The sequence below is a fragment of the Gymnoscopelus microlampas genome, assembly GCF_963454915.1.
Source record: "Gymnoscopelus microlampas genome assembly, chromosome: 7".
NCBI classification, from domain to species: Eukaryota; Metazoa; Chordata; class Actinopteri; order Myctophiformes; family Myctophidae; genus Gymnoscopelus; species Gymnoscopelus microlampas.
The window spans coordinates 25,200,169-25,227,111 of NC_139944.1; the positions used below are offsets into that span (position 1 = coordinate 25,200,169).

A 26,943-nucleotide genomic window follows, 5' to 3' on the forward strand; every position below is an offset into this window, starting at 1 on the left:
TTTCCTCATCTCGTATGTGTGTGTGTGTGTGTGTGTGTGTGTGTGTGTGTGTGTGTGTGTGTGTGTGTGTGTGTGTGTGTGTGTGTGTGTGTGTGTGTGTGTGTGTGTGTCTACGTGTGTTTGCATGTACATTATGAGTGTGTGCGTTTGCTTTTCTTTCTGTTCGGGCATGCTTCAGAGTGTCCGGGCAGTGTGTGTGTGTGTGTGTGTGTGTGTGTGTGTGTGTGTGTGTGTGTGTGTGTGTGTGTGTGTGTGTGTGTGTGTGTGTGTGTGGTCGGTCGTGTTTGTCCGCATGACAGCGTGGGTGGCAGTACATGTGGCGCACGGCTTTCACTTGTTAGTGGTTAGTCATGATCCACCAGGAGGCTGTGGAACAGAGGAAGAGAGAGAAGAGAAGAAAAGAGGGAGGAAGATGGACAGAGACAGGAGGCAAGACAAGGATAACAAGAGAAAGAGGAAGATTGGGTGAGAGAGAGAAAGTGTGAGAAACAAGGGAATGAATAGAGATTGAGAAAAAGGAAAAAAGAGAGAAAGAGGGACAGAGATTTTACATGATCTGTGTGTTTCTAAACAGTATCTCTTGCATCTCTCATGGCTAAGGGCACATGTGAGTCGATCAACAAATCATTCATCTTTTTTCCATCTCATTATGTCTGGTTTATTAGCTAAACATTACCTACAAGCTAAATTTCATTTAGTGAATGCGACCACCAAAAGAGATTTAATCATTTAATCCCTTCTCAAACATTTTCAGAAATAGCTGAACTACAAGCATACAACGCGTCGCATTGCGAGGCATTGTGAGCTTGTAGATCGTTTTTGAAAGATTTTGCCTATGCCCAAACAGTATAGATACGTTAGATGCCTAAAAGAGTGCAAACATACAAACAAAAGTGGATGGAGGCCCACATATTTTGTCCGCATAGTACTTGTACTTGTTTTGAGTCACAGAACTTTTTTTTGTATCTTTACTCCTCTTTAACATGCTTGCATATGCCCTCAAGACATGCATACATGCATGCATGCATGTGTCTGACACAGGCACACACACAGTCTCAACACACCCACACACACACCTGGAAGCAGCATGGTAGATACCACTTCTGGATCCTCAAGCATGTCAATTACGCAGCGCTGGAAGTCTTTACTGGTGTTGGACTGCAAGTAACTACAGGGACGAAGACACAGAAAGACAGAAAATGGGCCATGTTTATCAACAGGTTCAAAAGGATCGACAACCACTGTTACATTTATCATTTCTCATTTCAACAGTTTTTTTGTAAATAGTATTTCATAGATTTTTCAGTATAAGCTATGTTTCAGCCTGGACATTAAATCAATTAACTCTGGAGAAACCAAGGGGACAGATTCCGAGTTGTAAATTGAGGCTATATAGGAAGAGACAGTTCATATGAATGGCCTGTAGTCTCGCTGTTTCACACCTGCCTGGTGTCAGAAAGTAAATAAGCTCCATTCAAGCGGATGGGTTTTTGCTTTACACTTGATTTTATTACCTTAATAAACATTGTCATAAATACTATATGCTTCCAGTCGCTAGTTTAAAGTCTTATTTCAATCACCATGATATGCGTTTTGGTAAATTATGGTCCCATCTATTTCAAAATTGATGATAAAGTAGGGTATGCTGTAGGAGGGGCGTGGCTACCTTGTGATGATTTGATTGACACGCTACACAACCAATAGCATTCATTCCCCACGCCCGCTCTGGTCCCAGCCAATATCATTAATTTCCGAGTGCACAGGAAACAGAAAGATGGCGAATTTTGAAATAGTTTAAAACATAGGCTTCATTTACGGTCTGTAGAGTCTATGGGCGTAACTCTGTCCATACCTTTTACTGTCTATGGGAGAAACACGCACAAAAAAAAACATCTATATAGCAGAACAGAAGAGAACTGAATGAATGAATGAATAATAAAAACATTCATTCTGTGACCACCAAGGGGAGCAGAGGTCTGGGGAGATACTTCAGCACCACGGACAGCACGTGCCAATTCACCTTCTCAATCAGCTGGAAGGTTTTGTGTGGTTCTGTGGTTTTACTGAAAGGTGCTGACAGCTGTGCTCTGATCAGCCTTGGGCTATAAAAGCTGCTTAGAAAAGCACTTGCTGTCCTCGGTGAATGACATTACGTTGTGTGGCCAGCTACACACACAACTTTCTGGGTTATGTAAGTAATGTGAAATGGTGCATTACTAACTCTGGTTTGTATCCCTCATAGGCAACGCAGGGCGAGCCTACTCATTGGAAAATACCCTGGTTTGTAAAGAACCTTTTGTTGGGCATGTGTTTGCAACCCTTCCCCACACCACCAGTGTTAACTTTCCTTTAATAAACTCTTGTTTCGACCTGACAACTCTGCCTCTGATGTGTGTATCGATCAGCGCTATCACTTTACATGAGATGAATTTGCACAATAATCATGCCATGGTGTTCATATCCCTATAACATGTCTCATAATTATGATCTCTAGGAGGACTGTAATGGATAGTACAGAAATAATAAGTTAAATGGCCCTTTATTGCGGCCTGATGTGTGGAAGGTGCAAAATATATAAGGGGAGAAATATGAATGACAAAAACAGACAAACAAATGATAACACTATGTACTGTGAGAGCTGCAAGAAACTGATGGAATGGAAAAATCAGACAGCAATGTCCCTTGTAGTGTAAAAAATATCTTCCTTTCTTCTTTGTGTTCTATTTTCAATATTTATCAACCTCATACCTTGGATAAGTGCAGTATTCTCTATTTGCAGAATCAAATAACTATGTATTTAGCATCAAATAACATAACTGAGTTAAGGAACACCTTTGAATCTGAATTGCAATCTGACTTGATACAGTATGTGATAATAGGTTTGTTGTGAATGTAGCAAAAACCAAACGTTCAGGCCCAAACATGCCACTGATATTTTAAAAGCTAGCTCAAGAGGCAAATTTGCTTGGTGTCATGGAGGGCAATCGTGGGAGAAACATTGGAAATATTGTTAAGAAAATGGGTAGAGGAGGAATGTAATGCCTCAGAAGAGCTAGCTCTTTTTTAACCCTGCCTCTAGAGTGCTAGTGAAAAGGCACTTGATTTACCTCACCTTGATTACTGCTCAGCAGGCTGTTTGGGTGCAGCCAACAATGATCAGGCTAAGCTCCAAATAGCTCAGACCTGCCGGTTTGCTGTGAGGCAGAGTCCAGAGAAAATGCATGCCCGTCTCTCATCTCTCAGAGTGCAGGAGAGGATGGCATGCAATTGAATGGATTTCTTTTGGGAATATATCTGTTATATCAGCCCAAATTGTCTGTACTCACAAATACATTATGTGATAGATTAGCACAGTCATACTATCAGGCAGGCTATTTGGGGTTCACCTTCCCTAGACTTCTTTTCATAGACCTGGTTGCTTGTTTCTCTCACAGAATCTGGCAACGCTGGCCCGGTATATAGCGTAACACGCTAGAACACACCACTGGGATGATCTAGAATTGATGGACTGCCTTAACTCCTCAGAAAGGGCCCACAAACTTTGGAAGTCAGTCAAAGCCACTTGGAATGGAAAAAAATCTTAACTTTTCAAAGAATGTTACCTAATCTTCTTAAAGAAGAATCAGAAAATGTCAATGACAGTTGATAAAAGTTTATATTATTAATATGTTTAACATTTTATTATTCTAAATTATCATTTGTTATTTATAAAATAATAAAATAAAAGTTATTTATTGAGAAATAAGTGTTCTTTACAAATCAAGAGTCAATAGCCTAAATAAAAATCGAATTGTGGATTAGGCATATCGTGACAACTCTAATTATATAATAAATTATATATACATACATACATACATACATACATACATACATACATACATACATACACACACACACACACACACACACACACACACACACACACACACACACACACACACACACACACACACACACACACACACACACACACACACACACACACACACACACACACACACACACACACACTGTGTGGATAAGTGAAAGAGAGAAAGTGTGGGAGTTTGTGTGTGTGCGCACACGTGCATGTGTGTTCCTGCAACATAAGAGATGGGCCATCTGCTCCTCTTCAGTAGCAGGGGACACTTCCACCAACAGGCTCAGAAGCACACTGCCAATATCTGTCTCACACACACACACACACACACACACACACACACACACACACACACACACACACACACACACACACACACACACACACACACACACACACACACACACACACACACACACACACACACACACACACACACACACACACACACACACACACACACACCCACACCCACACACACGTACCCACCTCATCCAGGAGAGGCGGTCTTGCCAGAACTCATACATAATGTAGCACGACTTCCCTGGGAGCATCTGAACTGACACTCTGAGGAAGCACCGGGGAGGACGACCGAGAGAGGAAGAGGAAGAGTGTAAAGGGTAAACGACACCAAAGACAGTGGGACAGACAGTTGTAAAAAAGGGAAAAAAAAGTTTTTAACCACTTAAGCCCTGTATACTTCATAAGGCTTGTTGTGCGACAAGTAGCTTAAATATACCATCTACAAGCTCACAACGTGTCGCATCGTGATTCATTGTGAGCTTGTAGGAAAAAAAATATTGACACATTTACCCAAACTAGGGACACCAGCTACAGTGCGTGCAAGCCCATAATAAAAAGGAAAAACACTGTCAGTCTCATTCTACACTCCTTTAACACACCTTAACTGTGTACAGATACATGTAATATGTATCCACTTAATCTCTTCATCCCTAATGCCCCCCCCCCCCAAAAAAAAACAACAACAACAACAACAACAACAACAAACATTATCCACCTTTCTACTACTGTATACCTAAAACCCAGCATTTGTTGAAGTAATAGTAATGCCTGGAGAAAAGAAAAATCTATCCACTCACTGCAGGTTGTCGGAGTGGGTGTTGGTGGCGTCGCTGTAGCTCTTCAGAACGTTACGGAAGTCTTCCAGGTGTTCCTCTGCCACTGTCATCTGCCTCTGAACCAGCAGGATGTTCTGGTTGGCACCCAGGCAATGGCAAGATGAGACAGAAGAATGGGGTGAGACGCCATGGACCTAGGCAGCACCTAACCATTTAAAACTCAATATACTTTGTTGCTAGGGGTCCCCCAGGGGTCCCCTCCCTTTTCTCCTCTACACCAGATCTCTTAGCTGAAATAGCCAATATACAAGCTCACCACGTGATTGGCGACCATTTTTGCCGGATGGTCGCCAATTTCCATGGCCAGAATAGGGACACTAGGGTTCATATGGTTAATCATGAAATCAACTTGATTTTATGATTAACTTGAAAAAAGGCCCTATTTTGGGGAAGACGTGCAGTGGATATGCGACTTGACAATGTCTGGAGTTGAAGTGGCGTGTTTGCCCTTGCCTATGTGTGTTTTCCTTGCCCTACGTATGTTGCCATGTGCCGGTGTGGGAGGAGAGGTGTGCAATAGGTTTGCAAATCAGCAGAGCACTGCAATTTGGAGGTCATCAAGGACCACGCTTTGTGCTGTACGCCACCTGCCTGCTTGGATCAGCTCGCCAATTGCTATTTTTGGCACAATTTAGTTAGTGGAGGCACTGTCAGGCACACCCAGACAGACATCTCTAAAATCACACAAGCATGCTTCATGGAGTTTGCGTGCCTAATAACAACCGCACATGTCTACAATCAAGCCAGATGACAACACGGAAGCTCATGCTAATCACACACCTGTCTATAATCAAGCCAGATGACAACACCGCCCCTCATGACAATCTGCGAACAGCTGTTCACAGTTGTGAGCGCTGTATCTCACAACGATCCCTCACACCCCTTATTTCTCTCCTTTCTCTCTCCCCTTAAATCTTACTTAAGTCAAAGTACAAAAAGTTCTATTATGTTGTGTTTTATCCATTAAGACCAGGAACGCATCAGTGTCATTTTAGATTTCTTTGGGCTATTCAAAAATAGCAGATCTACAAGCTCATAACGCAGCACCGAGTGCCGAGTGCCGCGCAAATCTTTGAATATATATATTCAAATATATGTAATATATAATAAATACATTTATTTTAAAGCGAACATTTTTAACTCAAATCTTTACTCCTGGGGATTCTAGCAGATGTCTGCCAAGGACCGCTCAGTTTTGTCCACCCGCACGTTGTTTATCTGGAGATTATGAATTGGGTTTATATGAACTGGGATCAACTGAGAAATGCTTCTCAGAGGACCAGAGTCATACATATTAAATGCATTTGTTATTTCCTCCAGAGAATGCATCATCTTCTCTTGGCTGCCTGTGTGAAGTGCCGTAGGTTTGTTGTTGATGACTGTGCACCCCCACAAGGACATCAGTTTGCTCTTGGGAGAAATTCAGTTTCCGAGTCTTTGCTTCCACGACAGTGTGGAAATTACCAGCTCTCAAAGGTAATGAAAAGTGATCATTTGATTGGTCATGATTGAATCCACCTGCAACACACCCACTGACAATATATCGTCATTGTCGCGTGGAAACCGACAATAACGTCCAAAACTGTTAATTTTCAGAAAATAAAATCCAATCCAATGGATCCAATACTTGTCAATGGTTCAGTATACCCACAGATCTAACCACTGTAACTTTCACTATAAACAAATCTACGATCTAAAGCTCACAACACGTCGTGAGGCAGCTATTTTTGCTACTTTTGTGTGACACTGTAGTATGGCGAAGTAGGGCGTTAAATTATGACAAAAACATAAAAAGCTGAAATGTGGGGATACAAGGTTTTCTGCCAAACAGCAACTCAGTGTAATCCATCCAACCTTGCCACTTTACCACGTTTCTTGCCCTTTTCCAGTCCCAAAAAATACCAAATCCATCTGTCGTGGCGACAGATGATTGCAATCACACCTGCAATCACACCTGACCCACCTGCTACACTGTTGACTGCACTTCACACCGGTTCGCCTGTTTCCCCCAAAATAGGGCCACAAGTGTTGAAATTTCATCAGCACCAAAGTAGCTGTGTTGCCATCTCAAGTGACGGATTTTAGAAGTGTCATTGATGCATTTATATTCTGCTTCGACCCTTTCTTTGTACTGGTGCAGCCGGTGCATCCTGTGCAAAAAAAATATCTAGAATGAAAGGAATACTTTCATACAAAATGTGTCTCTAGACTGGCAAAATCTTTGACTAGTGTAACAGATACAAAAATGCTAAATGTAATTGCCATTGGTGCATGCAGTAAAAAGTGAGTCTTCTCCTATAGTTACTTCTGTCTTGCTGAGTCACAGACTTATCTTTAGCAGCTAAAGGATTCTTACTTCTCGAAGCATAATGCACTGCACATTCACATCCCACTGGTACAAGTCTCATCATATATAATAGTTGGTTTATATAGTAGGTTCCCTCCAACATTATCCTTTACACATATCTTTATGTCACATGTGGTATGTTTAAAGCTGTAAGTACACAGTACATTTTTAAACAACAAATTACTTGTTATATAAACCTACTCGGGAACAATGCAAATAGCTGATGTATAAAATAGGGGATAAACGTGATTTTTATATTAACCAACTTTGCTGGGGACCCCCTGGAACCCCCTCAAGGACCCCTGGGGGTCCCCGGACCCCACTTTGAGAACCACCTGATCTACTAATGGACTCCATAGACCATATTCACATGGCGGCCATATTGGAATTTAACATTGAAAGTGCCGCCACCCGGGGTGGCTACTTTCATTGACTTCATAGAAACATGGCCGCCGTGTGAATATGGTCTATGGACTTGAACGACCTCTGCTGTCATTACTTCAACTGTCCAATAAATTACCTGAATATCAGTTGATCAAATAGGGACTAAAATACATACAATACAGTGCTGTACTCCAAAAGTTTAAGATGCAAAGACAGGTCTCTTAATGTATGCATCTTGCTTGTTTGCTCACAAGCTTGCATAATGCCTCATAAGCATGCAAACCGCAATTACTTCACTGGGGCCGTTGTGCACTTACATACAAATGCATTATTATCCAACGGCCATGCAGGCTCTTCTAACTAATGTTCCGTTCTAATTAAGTGCTTGTATGCAGCTGGGAGTGTTGTACTGTGAGAGAGACGATGGCTGTGATGCATTCTCAGGCGTAAGGAATATTTCCGCACCGTAATGCAATGTTCTGAAAATACAGCCTTGACGGCCGTATTTCATCAAGATGCCTCGAAAGTATTGCTTGTATTTCAACAGGACGTATTGCTATGGTTCACACAAAATATTTTTTCCTGTTGCCAAGCAACACTTAACTGTCTAGCTGGGAGACGGGATAGTACTGTACATAAGTTTGCGTTTTGCCTATATTGTCCAAGTATGAAGACGGTTTAAATGTTCAGACCTCATTTCAGGTTTTACGGTTTTCACGTGCAAAGGTCCAATCTCAGAGTTAAATTAAATTAACTACAAATTTGACTGTGTACTATTGCAGTGAACATTTAGCTATGCCTCTGATAAAAGATTGGTTGACCCTATAAGCAACGGCAAAATTACAATGTAATTCCTAATCCGTATATCAGTAATACAGGGAAAATATGTCACGATGACTCACAGACTTGTATGTGCCGGCCAGTGAGTCTTCTTTCAGTGGCTCCAACTTCGGACTCTGAAATGAAGAGGTGATAACATGAGAATAGTAGAAGTGTGAAAATGGACCCGTAACGGTCCATTAGACTCTCAGAATTAAATGAACGCTCAGGGTTTCACTGTATATGAGAGGCTTTGTCCTCTGCTTTCAAACAGTGTAGCCCAATATAGACTATCTTTTAAGCGATCTAGGGCTGCAACTATAAATTATTTTCACACACACTCTGAGTTTAAAGATCGGCTATTTTTGCTTTTTCCCACTTTTTTGTTGTGCCCAAAATAGGGATGCCAGATTTAAAGTGCACGGTTGAATGCTCTTTTTGGTCTAATATTTCACGAGGCTGTGCTGGATGCAGCTGTGTTGTGAACTAATGTGTCATGGGCTGTACATCCATTCCATTACTTATCCTTTTTTTCCTACTTTCCATATTTTATCTCACAGCAGTGAATGCAAAGATGGCACACTCTATTCTTTATTTCAACATTTATTGAGCAGTGACATAAGTTAGTCGAGATTCCAATGGTATTTTTTGATGAGGAAGGCAACCCATACATTTTTTACTGAACTGTATAAGGAAACTGCATCAAGTTGAAGGCTAACAAGGGCCCTTCCTTTTCAGGAAGTGTGCAAAAAGAACATTTCGTACGCCAGTACGATGATTTCATTTCTGATCCTTGCTCATACTTTGATATACATCCAAACAACCATACTATATGTGGCATGACTGAAGGACTGAATCATGAGTATATGGCATGACTGAAGGACTGAATCATGAGTATGTGAAAAGTCAGAGCACGGGCTAGATATAAAGGTTATTGTGCTGTGTGAGAGAGATCTGTCAGTAGATATTGCACCTCACTATAGCGTACAGTAGGTTATGATTTGCTTTGATATTGCCCCCCCCAGCACCCACCACTCTCCCTTGGGATGACAGGGGAGACATGGGAGAATGAAATAAAAACAGGTGCAAGAGATTGAAAAAGGAGTGAAGCACTGGTATGCATGGAGAGAATTTGCCATATAGAGGGTGTTAGGTAGGGAGCGAATATAGAAGAGAGAGAAACTATGGAATGAGACACGCAGAATTGGGAAGCCAGAGAGCGTGACAGAATAGTTCAGGGAAAGCGGAGAGAGGTGAATGAGAAGCGCTGCGTAAGCCTCCGCCTTGCAGAATGAACCGTGGCGTTACTTTCCATTCTGTGATTGTGCTCCTTTTCTGTCTTTTGCTCACATGGCATGTTTTCCACCTGCACAGGCCCGCATTCTGCCCTCCACAGTGCCATCTTTCCATTGCACCTTTTTAATGCACCTGGTTACATTTATTCATGTATACTGGAATTTGTATATTGATTTGACTCAACTCAACTCCCTTCCTGTTGTTTTTGATCTGTGTTCCTTTCTTCTCTATTCTCTCTTTGCCTATTCCAATGTTGACTTGAGAGCTTGCACAAACTTTTATTCATGTACTCCTTTACAGATATAATCATGGGAAGTAGAATTGATTCTGATTCTGAACATTCATTATAACGCTGACTGTCTCAGTGTCAGTTTAAGCTGAATGGAAAGTTTACGTTTTTAGATCAGCTTGGGTTGTATCCACTCTTGATTAACCGAGACCATGTGCCTCACAAAAAGAACCATGTGCAACATATACATAGCACATTTCTGAATGTTAAGTATACCTGACACTCCAGCTTGTCCAGAAGCTGCTGCAGCCTGTTGACCTGAGAGCACCAGGTCTCACCGTTCTCCACGCTCACACCTGGATATGCACACAGTGGAAGAGAGCAGTCTTTTTTTTTTACAATGTTCAGTGTTCAGAATGTAGGATTCTCTCGTATATTTTCTGCCAATATTGATTATGTGGAACAACCCTAATGACAGTCACGGGAAGCAGCCAAGCATGGACCATTGCAAACCATTCCCTGATGAAAAACTAATTACATTACACAGTAAATTACAGGTTAATAAAATATAATGATCAATCAATCGATTGTAGTTCCGTTATTTTCCCTTTATTCGAAAATGGTTGAAAATGGCGTGGTCATTTTCGCCTGGCATGGCCAAAATACGGATGGCATGTTGGCTACGGTAGGGTAAGTGATTTTCTTTGGTTAAAATAAGTGTCAAATAGCTCTATATTCTGATAGTCGTCTCCATGTCTCTTCAGCTCTTTATTAAACAGAAAATGCATTTTCAGGTCAGGATACCAATTTTATCCAATCAGTATAGAGAACTCAAGATAGAGATTAAACAAGTGAAATTGAAGGTGATAACACAAAGAAATGAGCAGACAAAATTGGAACTGGAACACTATCAAATGAAGCTGATAAATGGGTACTCGCTCTCTCCCGATTGGCTGAAATTTTGTCAGCTACCTGAACATTTATTTTCGGTTTATCAAAGAGCTTGAGAGACATGGAGACTCCTATTATTGAACAAACACTCTATAGCAATGATTACTATCAGAATATAGTGCTTTAACCTTTTATGAAAAACGTTTTCTTTTGACCAAAAAATATCACTTACCCTACCTTCAAAGAAAAACACTGAACAAATGTTTATGTACAGCACAGCCACTACAGTATGGAGTTCCACACATGTGAACAATAACATGTAGAAAACCATTAATATTTATCAGCGTCTATAGGAGCCACATCCGTCCTCCTATATAGTCACATTCTGTGTGATGTGTGTGTTACCTGTAGTCAGATCTGATGGCGACAGACACAGGCTGTTCTGGGCCCTGCGTCCACAGCTAGGCTTGTCGTTCCTCTGTAGCGCTGTCAGCTCGGGAGCCTCCACCTCGCCCCTGCTATGCCGCAGAGTGGCAGTGATGGCACAGTTTGAGGCCCGCGGAGAGATGAGTTAGTGTCGAGGGAAAAAAGTAGGGGAGGTTAACTGTCAGAGTGAATGTTAAAAACAACTGGAGGAATGACACAAGGCAGTGTTAAGTAGGTGGAATTGAATAGAGGTAGGAAGCCAGGGCATGGAGAGAGACAGACAGAAAGAGATAGGGAAAGAGATGGCTAGAGAGGAAGGGCCCTGTTTTGAAACAGAGTGAACAACGTGGCAGGTACAGTGGTGGAAAAAGTACTCACATTTCTTACTTAAGTAAAAGTATCAAAACTGTACCAAAAAGTAGAAAGTACTCATTATGCAGAATGTCCAATCACAAGTTTTCAAATGTATAAAAATCTTTTGAAAATAGCCGATCTACAAGCTCACAATGCTTTGCGATGCGACGAAATCATAGCTGTTGGGTGGAAAGCTTGCATGTCCAACAACCTTTACTTTTCAGGAAATGGCAAAAAGTTATGTGGTTATCATCTAGTCCCAGGCTGTTTGGTTTTCATTGGTTCAATATTTAGAAACCTTTTACTTTTTTCTGCAAAAATAGAAGATCTACAAGCGCTGCAGTTTTCGCCACTCTTCTGCATCACTCTTGAACGACTAAGTACTGAACTGAAGGCGATAAAAGGTTTCTGCCCGACAGCAGCAAAATGTAATTTCTCCCAAGAGCAAAGTTATGATGTCCTTGTGCAGAAGGGGGAGGGTCGCCAACAGTGAATCCACATCCACCTCGGACAGATGGCCAAGACTAAATCATAAGCCCAAAGTCACCAGATAAACTATGTGGACGGACATCTTAATAAAGTAAAAACGGAATAAAACAGATGTCGGCCTCGGAGGTCCAGGCAGCAGTAACTCTTTATATCTGTGCATACCTGTCCGTGTTATGATGAGACAATAGTCAGTGAAATCGAATAGCTGTCAGTGAAATAGAAAGTGGGCTTGTGTGACTTGTGTGCCACCTAGAGGTGCAACAGTTAATCGAACTAACCGATTTAAGCGATCTACAATCTCACAACACGTTGCGATGCGTCTATTTTCCCTATGTTCGCATGACACCGTTATTCTAATAGCGCTTAAGTGGTTAATTCAGACTAATCGATGTAGCTATAAAAATGAATTGAACATTTTCATGTCAATTCGATAGCTGCAGCCCTAGTGCCTCCACCAACTAAAGTGATGAAAGTAGCAATGGACAAGCACAGTACACGCCTCGCTGTATGCCAATAGACCTGGTCCAAGCAGGCGGGCAGCGGACGCTGCAAAGTATGGTCCTCATTGACACCGAAATTGCAGTTCTCTGCTGGTTTGCAAATGACCAATCTGGGAACCCATTCAGTAAAAAAAAAAAAAAGGGAAATGAGTTTTTCCCCCCTTTGTTTTTGCCTCTGAGGCCAGCACATTTTTTTGTGTAAAAACAGGAGCTCGGGTTGGCTCCTCCCCTTTCTTAGCCCGCTTCCTCCCGGGCATGCTTCTGTGTGTATTCCTACTAACAACAACACTACATGTTTAGGGCAGTGGTGCTGACAGATTCTGCTAATCTGTTTAGAGAGATTAGCAAACGACACACACACAGCCCACTGTGCTCCTCTCCCCCCACACCGGTGCACGGTGAGTCCACAAAAATACCAAGCACACGAAGCCGGGGAAAAAAAACACACCACTGTAATTTGGGAAATTGTCAATTTGGCCATCCACAGCATGCCTTACTCACGGCAACGTGCCTTCCCAAAAATAGGACCCAAAGAGAGGGAAATGGCAGGGTGGAGGAAAATTGGCAGAAGAGTGAGAGGGAGCAGATGGAGGGACAAACCGCACAGTGCTGCACCGTGGCGTCTTCAGCAGCACAGTTTATACTGTTCTTATCATTTCTTGTTTGTACATCATGCGAACTAGTTAATTAATGACTTAATGGGACCGTGCTGACATCTGAGAATAATAATAACTTTGTCCCCCACTCCTTTGGGGTATTTGTTTGTCGCTGGACATTTGCACTCACATTGACCCATTAAAACCGGGAAAGAATTTGTGTCGTTTTAGATTTTAGTTTGGCTATTCAAAAATAGCAGATCTACAAGCTCACAGCGCGTCACTTTGTGCCGTGCTGCAAGCTTGTACATCTGCCATTTTTGAAAATATAATCATTTTGATTTTTTTAACACAAATCTTCTCTTCTGGGGGTCCCTGGCACAGAGCATTTTCAGATGGGGGTCTGCGGCCAAATGTATAAATATATATCAATTTGGGGGTCCTTGGCATGAAAAAGTTTGAGAACTGCTGATTTAGAAGGCATTTGTAGAATCGGCCTCAGGTTAAATGTATCCGCTGCATTTACCCATTCTAACTATTACAACATCCAGAAAGTGGTTAGGAGTTAAGTCTCTTGCTCAGGTACACCTCGACACATACATGTAGACTGGGCAGACCGGGGGGTAAACCAGCGACCTTCTGATTCCCAGCGGCTTCTCTACCCACCAGCTATGGCTGCCCCATGATATTTGCCCAGACGGATTTACTACCATGTGCATGGACAGCTGCAGAGAAACTACAGGCACAGAGCAAGGAGGGGGCGTGTGTGTCATTATAAATGCCAGGTGATGCAAAACAAACAAGAGTGACGAGGAAGAAGATCTGTACCTTCCCTGCGAGTTCCCACTTCCCACAGATAAATATTTATATTTTTTTATCTATCAAAAAGTAAATACTGATAAGACAGTATCTTTCATAATAGATCAGACCACATCACACTGACATCATGTGGCATGCACATGCAGGCAGGTTGCAAAAAGAACCTGACTGATCCATAAGACGTAAAGGAAAAGACATCATGGCACCCACATGGGAAAATGCATTCCATCGAACCTTTGGCTGCAGTTTCCCTCCCAGTGTGGAGGAGGAAGGCTTAGAACGTTTACTGTGGTATCTCCTTCTTAAATAAATCTTAAATCTTAGATAAACAGACCTTAAATTGATCCTGCGGGAGGAATTCAGTCACCAGAAGCCACACAGCGGTTAAGGTACAGATACAGAGTAAGAGAAGTAGGCCTACTGTAAGTTACAGCGTGTCTCAGACAACAAAACTGTCCTTCTTAGACCTGCCTATAGACAGGTTTCTGAATAAGGAGAAGCCTGTGGAAAAGCAGGTCCAGACAGATGGGATGAGGACAGTTTTGAGACCCTAAAAGTGTAATTTGACTGTACATCTTGGAATGACTTTGAGGATTGTTCTGCCCATTTAAATGACATGACAGAAGTCTAAGGCTATATAGACGTCTGTGTGGGTGTGGTTATTGCAACAAGGGTCAGCAGAGTGTGTCCAAACAACAAGCCTTGGGTGACTACAGGGTTAAAGTATATTAGGTAATAAACTAGAAAAAGCCTGCATGAAAGAAAGGAGATACAGGAGCTAGGACTGCATGAGCTGGCATGCACATCATATCAAATAGACTCTCAAAGTGCCTCTCTTCAGCCAACAATCTGATACATTTTTCACTGCTTCAAGACAGGGGTCGGCGATAAACATCACTGTTTGGCAAGAGACTGTCATTGCCGGAATGGAAAACAAACACAAGCTCACTCATCATCGAGGAAGAGGCGGTGAAGCGCATGTTTGATAGGAGAGCACTAACTAACACATGAATACTGATTACATCGATATCAGGGTGTTGAAACACTGATCGCCCCAACTGAGTAGGATTTTTGAATCCCTCTTCCAACGCTCACTGGATACCCAGGTGGTCTCATCACTGTGGAAAACAATCAATCATGGTCCCCCATTCCCTCAGTCCCTCGTCCATCTTCTCCTAATGACTATATAGGCCAATTTCAATCCCCTCGTTGGTACTATAGCCAAATCACTTCAGAGGATTACCAAAACTCACTTTATGCACTCATGTAAGCAGATATCCTGGACCCACTACAATTTGCTTATCGCTCTGCAAGAGGGACAGACAATGCCAAAGCAACACTTTTAAACATTCTGTATTATGCATCTGGAGCGTTGTAAAACACAACAAGCACAAGTTTGCATATTTTTCTTGTGCAGCAGGCTGACAGACTGAAAAGAGCAGCTTGGACTGTATCCAAAACTAATTACATGGATTTTGGATTTCCTTGTGGGCAGATCTCAAAGGGTAAGAGTAGGCATCACCATGACAGACAGAGAGAGAGAGAGAGAGAGAGAGAGAGAGAGAGAGAGAGAGAGAGAGAGAGAGAGAGAGAGAGAGAGAGAGAGAGAGAGAGAGAGAGAGAGAGAGAGAGAGATTGAGTGCCTGTGTGTGTGCGTGCGTGTGTGTGCAGCCTTTGCAGCCTACTAATGAAAAGAGCTATAAATTAAGTTTAGATATTTCTCTTTCCTCTCTCCTACTCTCGTAAGAGAGTAAGAGAGACACACACAGAGACACACACAAGAGAGACACACACAGAGACACACACACACACACACACACACACACACACACACACACACACACACACACACACACACACACACACACACACACACACACACACACACACACACACACACACACACACACACACACACACACACACACACACACCTGTCTCTGCAGGGAGAGCACACTATAATGCACACTATATATGTTATATTATATTGTAGATCGGCTATTTTCACTAAAGTGCTTAAGTGATTCATTCATAAATCATAATCCATTTCTGGTAAGTTTGGATCCCAGGGAGACGACAAATTAATCTTTTGGGTCTCCGCTACAGCAGATAACCCCAAATTAAAAACTAATGAGCAGAAAACAAATGTATTCTCATGGCAGCAACTCAATTAATTAATGTGGTAGGCAGCCATGGGGAGTCTGGGGAATTACATGCACTGTCACTAGGGGGATGTGAACTACATTGATTCAGAAGCAATGTGCAGTACACTCACTATGTATTTGTATTATCACAAGTTATTGACATGCACTTTAAATGTCACCCTGGCCTGTGATAGGTGTAGACTTTTACTGATCCTACAGGGGTTTCAGTCATAGTTAATTCAGTTATGATATTTATGACGCCTGCTATTGATGATCTTGGATTATTGTTAAGACAGCAATTGAGAGAGAGGGGAAGAGAGATACTGTAGAGAGAGGGAGAGTGTGGTGTGAGGGTACAGTGGTGAATGGAGGTGAATGAATCCAAGTCATTTCCAATTAATTAATACACAGGCTAAATGCATGCATGATGCGCGTGCACACACACACACGCACGCACGCACACACACACACACACACACACACACACACACACACACACACACACACACACACACACACACACACACACACACACACACACACACACACACACACACACACACACACACACACACACACACACACACACACACACACACACACACACACACACACACATTCGCTCAAAGCCACTGAGTGCTTAAATGTCTTTCCTTGAACTGTGTGTGTATGTGAGAGAGAGAGAGAGAGAGAGAGAGAGAGAGAGAGAGAGAGAGAGAGAGAGAGAGCATGTGCCTGTGTGTGTGTGTGTGTGTGTGTGTGTGTGTGTGTGTGTGTGTGTGTGTGTGTGTGTGTGTGTGTGTGTGTGTGTGTGTGTGTGTGTGTGTGTGTGTGTGTGTGTGTGTGTGTGTGTGTGTGTGTGTGCAGCCTCCTGCTGACAGTCCACAGGGAGGGCATTACTTGGGAGGTACTCATGCTGAGACCTGCCTGGTGCCAAAAGGCCACTGCAGCATAAACCATAAACCCACTGCAGACGAGGAGGATGCTGCTCCATCCCTACACACACATCCTGAGTGTTAACCACAGCAACCCTTAGCCTCACTATTTTGCATGACATTCTCATGCTAAGCGGTGATACCCTAGATGCCATGACGACACATCGAGGTTAGACAACACACTCTATATTTGGGCGTAGCTGGCATGGTTTGTTTATGGTTATGTCAGAGTGACGTGGGCCGTGGTCCGCCCACCCACCGGCCGGCCCTCCCATCAGCCAATTTTAATATAGGAAAGGATAGGATATTGGGCACGTCACAGATCAAAAAACGAATTCAAGTATAAAATAGTTAATATTATAATAGTAGTATAACTAATATAATAGTAGTATAACTATATATCATATCATATATATCATATCATATCATATCATATCATATTATATATGTATAACTATAATAGTAGTATAACTAAGTTAATAGGTTAAATTAAATTAAGTCTGAGAGTGTAAATGTATGCCTTGTGGGCCCATTTTTCCACTTTTAGAGTCAAATGAACACACAGGACTTTACAGTGATGGTTTTCTCCATCTCTCTGTTTAATAACGACTTTATCGCTTCTCATTCCTCTCTCTTTTACTCATTCTCATTACTATCTGTTTCTCTTTTCTCTGATGTTGATTACCACTCTCTCTGTCCTCTCTCTCTTCAACTCTCCCTTGAATTGTCTCTCTTTCTCATGAATATCGACCTCTCTTTAATTGGTGTGGTTGTGAAGGGCTTTGTAGCCTACTAATGAAAAGAGCTATAAATTAAGTTAACGGATATTTCTCTTTCCTCCCTCTTACTCTCTTTAAGCCCCCCCCCCCCCCCCCCCCCCAACACACACACACACCTGCCGCCTTTTCACTGTCTCTGTGGGAGAGCAAACTATAATGAGTTGTTTGTAGCTTAAAAGCTCTCTCTCTCTGTCCTTGCAGCCCTTCACTGGTTACCTGTGAGTTTTAGAATTGATCTAAATTGATTGAAAATACGATTTTACTGCTTGTTTTTAAAGCCCTAAATGGTCAGGCTCCTGCGTATATCTGTGATCTTTTAACTCCCTGTAAGCCAGGCCACTGCCTGAGATTTACCTCTTGTCTGTCATAGTAACAGACTGACTCATCGTCTCTATTGCTATGCCTTCGTTACCTGTGGATCTCTCTCAGTCTCCATCTGTCCCCCTCTCTGCCTCCCCTGGTCCCCTCTCAATAATTCACCTTGGCAATAATCTCTCTATTATCTCCAATAATAGCAGGGTGGTTCCCAGAGGGAGAGAGGCAGAGGATAACTCTGCTGAGCTGTGCCACATGCTGCACTACTAGTACAATCCAACTTGATGCTCCATAGCAAGGAGGGGGATAGCCTCGCCCCTTCCACATTTAACCATTCAAATTAATGATACTAGAGCTGAGGCGCAGCTCTAGTATCACGCACACAAGCTGAGGCCGCGCCCCCGCGCCCACTTGGCAGCGCATATCACTGGCGTAGCCAGTGGGGCCATGGCTTGGTGAGTAAAGACCCTGTAGCGCGTCTGATATGTGGCATAGAGGGGCGGATTTTAAATCTCCAGAGAAAACACCCTTCCTCCTACCCCAATGTGCAGTATTGAGAGCCCTGACGTCACAACATTTGGAGTGATGGCCACTGCACTCTGGTTGGTTGGAATACACCTAGGGCCCAGGTAGAACCCACTTATAGGCCACATGGGCATCCCAGTTAAGAACCACCTCGGCCCCACATAGAATTGCCTAGGTGGGGCCCACCTAAGGGCCGTTTTGGTGGTCACAAACGGTGCTAGGGTGACCACCTCATTTGGTAGCATGCAGGGGCCTTAAGCAGCAGTAATGTAACACAAGCTTAACACAGTAGAACCGAAATTAGCAGAAATGACTACATTTCCCATGATCCCCTCTGATGGTCAGCAACGCGTCACTGCCATTACGTTACATTGTGTGACAAAAGCCCACAAAATACACTAAAACAGGGGTCTTCAACCTTTTCAGGCCGGGGGGACCCCGGACACCCAAACTGATGGGGTGATGGAGCAGGGACCCCCTACCTCATAGGGTGGGGGATAGGCTACCACATATATCGTATATTTATGCATAAAAGTGTGTTTTATATATAAATAAACATGAAAAAATGGTTGCCTAGTAGGTGTGCAAAAGAACCTTTCTCTACAAAATATGTATAAACCTACCATGTTATTGTGCATTCAATACTACGCTACACATTGGGTGCCAGCATTTTTTCATAACAACTTACCGTGGGTGCCAGCATTCTCCCCATTGACTGCGCTTTGCTGTTTAAAGCTTCCGCGTGCGTTACAAGCAAATCCATGCACGCAAAAAAAAGCATCGATTCATGTTGTGCCATGAGACTGGCTACAGGCTGGAACCATAACATTTCCCTGCCGAGTTACAACGGGGGGGGGGGGATCGCGCATCGCGCATGACCGGTTTTCCCCACAGGAAACAGATTCGGAGATAGAGGCGTTTCAAAGTAGGAAATAGACAGGAAGCGGATGGGAAAAAAAAAAAAGTTTCCGGTGAGCGATCTGGCACTTCCTTCGCAGGATTACAATGGGTGCTCCCAGAGCTGCTCTAGCCCCGCCCGCGCGGAGAAAAACGAAAAAAACAAAAAAGACTAAACTCACGGTTCAGACCGTGTTCGGCACCGAAGCAGCGGAAGCGCTACTATGTAAACACACGGTTCAGACCGTGTTCGGCACCCGATGTGTTAAAATATGTCATGTTATGTTTAAAGACAAATTGACATTTTTGGAAAAAAAAAGTTTTTAAAGTTTTTAAAAACAAAAATATTTTTTGAATCAAACAATTTCGCGGACCCCCTGCAGTACCTCCGCGGACCCCCTAGGGGTCGTGGACCCCCGCTTGAAGACCTCTGCACTAAAATGAAACTCTTATGCGTACCTCATTAAGTAGGTCTGAAGGCAGTGACATAATTTCAGACCATTATAACTGATGGACTGGCGTGTTAATTACAGACCAGCATTTTGGGTGGCAGTGACTGGTAGGCTGAAAGGTCGCCTGGACATCGCAGGGTCGGCGTCTATGTGTTGAAGTGCCTAACTGCTGAGTTAATAACAGTTGATACAGCAGTTGTAGCGGCCGCCAAATCATTGTGCTGGAAGGGCACAGCTTGAATCATAGCATACAAGACTTTAACCTTGAACAACACAACTTCCTGTCTTTCCTGTGGATTTGTCCATGGCAGTAGCACAGATGTAGCACTGCTCTTCTCTGTCACATATGATGGCAGGAATTTATAGATATTATTGTGTATTTGTTGGTTATCTCATTGAAGCAAGGTCTTACACAAATGTGCTAATTCCAACTCAGCTACAGCTGTCTCCCATGCTACTCTGACTCTGTCAGCTATTTGTATATGTGTATCTATGTTTGTGTCGCTCTTATCTTTAATACATACCTTATATGACCATTTAGAATAGCATCTCTGGTACAATGAGGACTATGTAGAACTGTGTTAGATGGAGGCTTTTGAATTAGAGGCTTGTGCCCCGAGGGGCTGTTGGTCAGGCCAGGAGGCCTGGCTATACTGATCTGTTTGCTCTGCTGCTGCTGTAATCTTCCTTAAATGGTCTACACTTCACCCTGACTGGATATAATATTTTCCATAATACACTGCTGTCATGGCATGGCACACTACCACTATATTTTAGACATAATGATTGTGAACTTGTGAAACGGGACATTCTGCATAACGAGTACTTGTACTTTTGGTACTTTAAGTATATTTTGATGCCAATACTTTTGTACTTTTACTCAAGTACATGTTTATTACAAGAGTTTTACTTGTAACAGAGTATTTGTGCATTACAGTATTGATACTTTTACTTGAGTAAAACACTTTTCCCACCACTGCACACTACACTCAAGGCTGTAAAATGAACACTGCCAACAGACACTTGACTTGAGTATAGAACAACTGTAAGATGGCACTGCATAGCATATTATAGCCCAGCATGACATTGTATATCAAAGCAAACACTCTAAGAACGTATAATGTATCATAACAAATGTATGATGCAATGCAGTGTAATATAATATAGCATAGTATGCCTCAGGAATCTGTACTCGGCCTGCCCCACTCTGTTCACCCTGCTACCCCTTGGCGGTGTCATCAGCAGGGATGGAATATCTTTCCACTGCTATGCTGATGACAACTGTACATAAACCAACCAAACCCCCTCTGCCACCCCGTCGTCCTCATCATCTTCATCATCACCACCGCCCTTATCCACTCTCACCACCTGCCTGGAGGAGATACAGGCGTGGATGAGAAACAACTTTCTGCAGCTCAACTGTTCCAAAACTGAAGTAATCCTAATAGGCACCCCCCCCCCACACACCAGATAAAAACATCCCCCATAACCAGCATCAGCTTCTCCGGACAGGACCTTCCCCTCTCACCGGTTGTCACTAACCTGGGAGTAAAAATGGACCCTCACCTGAACTTTGAGGCCCACACCAGACATCTGAGCAAAACTTCCTTCTTCCACCTCAGAAACATCTCAAAACTCCGCCCCACACTCACGCTAGCAGATTCCTAAAAACTTGTCCACGTCTTCGTCTCCTCCAGGTTGGACTACTGCAACGCGCCTCTCATCGGGATCCCTAGCAAGAGCCTTCAAAGGCTCCAGTATATCCAGAACAGCGCTGCTCGGATCCTAATGAGAGTGCGCAAACACAAACACATCACACCCATCCTCCGTTCACTCCACTGGCTTCCCGTCTCTTTCCTGGACCTAATACAAGGTATCCCTGTTGACTCATCAGTGCATCCACGGCAACGCTCCTTCCTACCTCAAGGAATTAGTCTCCCCACAATCCTCGACCCGCAACCTCCGCTCTTCAAACACTATAACCTCCTCAAAACCCCCTATACCAACCTACGTACAATGGGCGACCGGGCTTTCTGCTCGGCCGCCCCGAAATGTGGAATTCCCTCCTTACCCACCTGAGAGCACCATAGTCGGTTGACTCATTTAACTCTCTAACTGCCAAGAACGACTTATGACAAGACAATGACTTATGACAACTTTTTGGAAAAATAAAAATAAAAACGTTCAGAAACCAAGATATCGTGATCCGAAGATTTGCTGCTCCATTCACTTCTTGGTTCACTTATTACTTAAGGCTGTATCTCGGCTCCTGTGCACTTTTTTTTTTACTATGTATTTTTGGCCAAGACATGCTATTTTCAAAGGCGTATAAAATTGAATGAGGAAGTCGCGATGACATTTTTTTTTTTTTTTTGCAGAAGCACAGTGAAACAGTGGGCAGTGGGTGCATGCAGCCAGAAATAAGTCTGGCAGTAAGAGAATCTCTCTGTGGGTTATAAGAATATTTAACAAATGAAAAGTATTAACAAGAGCTTGTGACTTGATCATAACTCCATTGAATCCATTGGAACAGAAGGTTCTTTCCAATTCCTGAAAAGTAACGGTTTTGGACACACAAGGTCTGTGCCCAACAGCGACAATTAATTAGGTCAATGGTTCTCAAAGTGGGGTCCAGGGACCCTCAGGGTTCCTTGAGGGGGGTTCCAAATGGACCCTACAGGTCTGTAACTGAGAGTATAGAAATGGAACCAAATAAACCCGTAAGATCTGTAAATGGACCCTTACAGAAACCAAATGGATCCTTACGGGTCCATTTGCTGCTGTCCCTCCAGAGGCCTCTCACGGCTCCATTTATGGGTCCATTTGGTCCATTCTATTTGCACACTCTCAGAGTTGGATTATGTATTGATGTCGTTACATTATAGACTAGAGTATTTGTACAGCACTGACTTTGCAGGACTGCTCTGCTCCTCCACCGCCTCCATGGCACACTGCAGAGACCTCTGGAGGGACAGCAGCTGGCTGGATGTCTCTCGCAGCATGAAGCGAGTGACAAACTGGCCCAGCACACTGGAACCCTGGTACTCCTGAGAGACAGGGAGAGAGAGAGGGAGATGGAGAGAGAGAGACAGGGAGAAAGAGAGACAGGGAGAGAGAGAGGGAGATGGAGAGAGAGAGACAGGGAGAAAGAGAGACAGGGAGAGTTCACTTTCAGTCCGTTAGGTAAATAATTGATGAACAGAGACAGCTACCTAAATATGTAGAGACACACATTTGCACAGTCACATGGGCATGCACACACAGTCGCACACATGTAACACACGCACAAAGGCACTCAAGCACAAATGAGTGCATACATGCATACACGCACGCACGCACGCACGCAGGCAGGCAGGCACACACGCACACGCACACACACACACACACACACACACACACACACACACACACACACACACACACACACACACAAACTTCCCTCAGACAATCGAAACCCTTTAGAAATAAGTGCCGGCGGAAATGATTTGGCATAATTAGACGCTCTCTTCATGTTCGCTCCTCTGCGCTGCAGATCAAAATTCCAAGGTAGGAGGATTTTTTCAATAGCTCTTAATAACTACTGGAGCACCCTTCATCACCAATATGACGAAGCACTCCGAGAGGAGCTCCATTTTGTCAACATGTTAAAGCAATGAACAATGGAGCAGCTCTTTGTCACACTTTTTAGGGTGACAACCAGCCTATGCTGGCAGCCGTCGTGGGACTAACAGTCCAGAACATTCTGTGACAGTCCGCACGCAGCTGCTGCTAATAAGAAATTGCACAACCCCTCTGTGGATTTCCCCCGTTCTGAAAAGCACACTGAGAGCCGCAGCAGAGGAACAAGGTGCTCTAATTAACACAGGAAGCGTAATTATCCAGCAGACGTCTCCTCCTTCTAGCTTCAAGCTATCGATTCTCACAATATTCTGCTCCGCTGCTGCTTCAATTGTGGGATATAATTCCTCATTTAAAAACAATGTTAGGGAAAGTGGAAATGGTTCTGCAGTGAAAGTGGTAGATTTAAGCAAATAACTAAAGTGATTGTATACTCATTCGTGTTATTGTTACATAAATTAATATTCTTGGCAAATAAGTGTGCTGAACTACAGTATGCTCTACTTAATTAAGCTAATTCATGATTTTCAACTGAAAAACCTGCAGCAACTTCCCTGTGTGAGTATGCACGTGTGTGTGTGTGTGTGTGTGTGTGTGCGTGCGTGCGTGCGTGCGTTTGCAGACTTGTCTGGCAAGGATGGATCGAGTTATTAAGGATTTCTAAAAAGCCTAAATCTGCTGACTACATGACCTTGCACTAGAATTTAAGTTATTATTCTTACAGGAAAAGCTTACCTCTTTAGTTTTATCCATTGCCTTTAAAATGGAAATATTGAGGCTCTCTAGAGCTGAAAGTACATTCACATACTCCCCCAGGTGCTGAGAGAAATAATCTAGTAGGAGACAGAGCAGACTGAGTCAATAAAACATTTATCACAATGCTGTCAGTACAATCACATACTATTTTCCATTCTCGCAAAGCCAATCCTTTGTACTTGGCATACTGTTACAGATTCCCAATTCCCATCAAAAGATAAATATGATCATAAGAGCTATTTGATGTTATAAAAGGTTAAGAAAACAATCAGGCTGCTAAGAAGACCTCAGAAACTTCCATTGAGTGAACAACTAATCTCACAGGAATCATGCCAAGATAAGCAAGCATTCCAATATCTTACAACCATATCAGAAAAGGACAGAATTGTTAAAACATCCTTGGTTAAATACCATGATATTGGGAAACACTTTGTGATGACATATAGATGGGGAAAAGGCAGCTGTGCTTTTTTAATTGAATCCCCCCTACATCTTAGAATCCATTATGTTATCCATATCGATTTTGCACCATTTGCCAGTCCCCATATCTGCCTCAAGAACTTGCTTACATATCACTGCATTAAGGCTCAGCATTGACCTATAGAGTGTATTAAATCCATGAGAAAGCTTGGACTCTGTGATGGGATGGGAGGCAGTCAACTTTCCCTGAAGATGGACTGCAGTGCAGAATTGAGATGCCATTGCCATTCAATAAATTATGCATATTTTTTATTCTGGGTAGCTCCAGTGTTTACAGGTCTTCGCCCTATTTCCCTTTATTCAGGCCATGTGGCACTCGAGAGATGAATGAGAGATTATCGTAGAAAATAGGGCATCAGATCTGTGCTCAAAAATGTGTACATTAAAACGATAAAAGGTGATGATGGATGCAGTTGAATGATGGCGTTATAGGTAGTGAAGGTTGCAGCTTTCTTGTTGTGATGGAGATGATCATTTTGATGGCAATCCATTTCTTCTCATGACATTTAAAAAAGAACAAATGTAGCCAAGGTTTTGCTGATGAAAAAAAGAAAGAAAGAAAAACGGAAAGTATGCAACAACCATATTAATGTGATGTAAGGAATGAGACATTCAAACAGACAAAGCATTACCCCACTCACCTGAAAGCTTGTCAGTGTCTAGGTTGCTACAAGGCAGAGCATATGAGGAGGCAGAAGGGAAAGTGATAGTGAAAGTTAATTGAGTCAAGTGAAATTCAAAGATGCGCTGCCATGTTCATTTGCGCTAGAAAGGTTCTGTGGCTCAGAGCTGTGTGGCTAGAATTTTAATATCAGGCCCAGGTGCATCAAACCTAATGGAAACATGAGTAAATATTTCTGAGTTAAGCTAATGAATACAATCAAGGTTGTGTAAGCTGGCACAATTATAAGCTGGCCCAAAGTCCATTCGTTTTTGCATTATTGCTTTGGTAACATGCTGTTAAGCGTTCAAGCTGTGAAGAACACAGCATGCATGTCAACAAGCCGACCTTTTCAAATCATGCTGTTTTTTTCTTTTTGTTTCGTTTTTTTTCTTTTTCCCCCCTCCCCCACCCCCCCAATTTAGTTGTTATGCCAAATAATTCCTCCACACATTTATGTGCTGTCACCAGACCTTAAAAAAATATGGACAGCGTCACGCCATTGGTTTCTACAGACCTTAAATGAAGCCTATTTTGCAGCGAAATGCTAACGGAAATGAATGCTATTGGCTGAAACCGCAGCGAGGGTGGGTCTTCACTCGGTAGAACCAGTAGAAACCCTAGAAACATACCCTACTTTATCATTCATTTGAAAATAAATGGGACAATAATTTACCAAAACGCATATCATGGCGATTGAAAGACTTTAAACTAGCGACTGGAAGCATTAGTATTTATGACAATGTTTAATAAGGTAATAAAATCAAGTGTAAAGTTTGGCCAAAAACCCATCCGCTTGAATAGAGCCTAATTGCTTCTGCAACCAGCAGGGATGAAACAGCAGTGAAACAGCGGTGAGACAGCGAGACTACGGGCCATTCATATGAACTGTCACACTTCCTATATACTGTATACAGTAGCCTAAATTTACAAGCCGGATGCTTGGTTGTCACTGTTGTCATATTGTCACTGAGTGTACCCAACACTCCCTGCTGACAGGTGCCGCTCCAGCCCGTATAGAAGTACAATACTTGCAATGACAAATATCACCCTCCCCGCCCGGCTTCCCGCCACCGAAAACAGGACAATTGTGTTCATATTGACGCTCGACAAACCGTGGTGGATTCGAATCCCAGCCGCTCATGCTGTTTTTGATCAAATCCAACAACATTGAAATCAAATTCTTACTTTATGTGCCAGACTTGGCAAGGATGACTGCTTGGGTTGCAAAAT

General features: G+C 42.9%; 1 protein-coding gene across 1 annotated transcript in view; it reads right to left on the bottom strand.

Moving 5' to 3' along the window:
• Positions 1-289: 289 nt before the first annotated feature.
• necab3 (N-terminal EF-hand calcium binding protein 3) overlaps positions 290-26,943 on the bottom strand; it is a gene marked incomplete at its 5' end in the record, with an annotated part of 46,536 nt that continues 19,882 nt past the window's right edge. The window contains 10 exons of the mRNA XM_084062491.1: positions 290-366; positions 1,077-1,168; positions 4,349-4,426; positions 4,960-5,072; positions 8,632-8,685; positions 10,350-10,429; positions 11,370-11,479; positions 23,106-23,242; positions 24,549-24,646; positions 25,691-25,716. Of these exons, the coding sequence (XP_083918617.1) occupies positions 338-366; positions 1,077-1,168; positions 4,349-4,426; positions 4,960-5,072; positions 8,632-8,685; positions 10,350-10,429; positions 11,370-11,479; positions 23,106-23,242; positions 24,549-24,646; positions 25,691-25,716 (817 nt within the window). The 3' untranslated portion in view covers positions 290-337. The remainder of the gene's footprint in view (positions 367-1,076; positions 1,169-4,348; positions 4,427-4,959; positions 5,073-8,631; positions 8,686-10,349; positions 10,430-11,369; positions 11,480-23,105; positions 23,243-24,548; positions 24,647-25,690; positions 25,717-26,943) is intronic.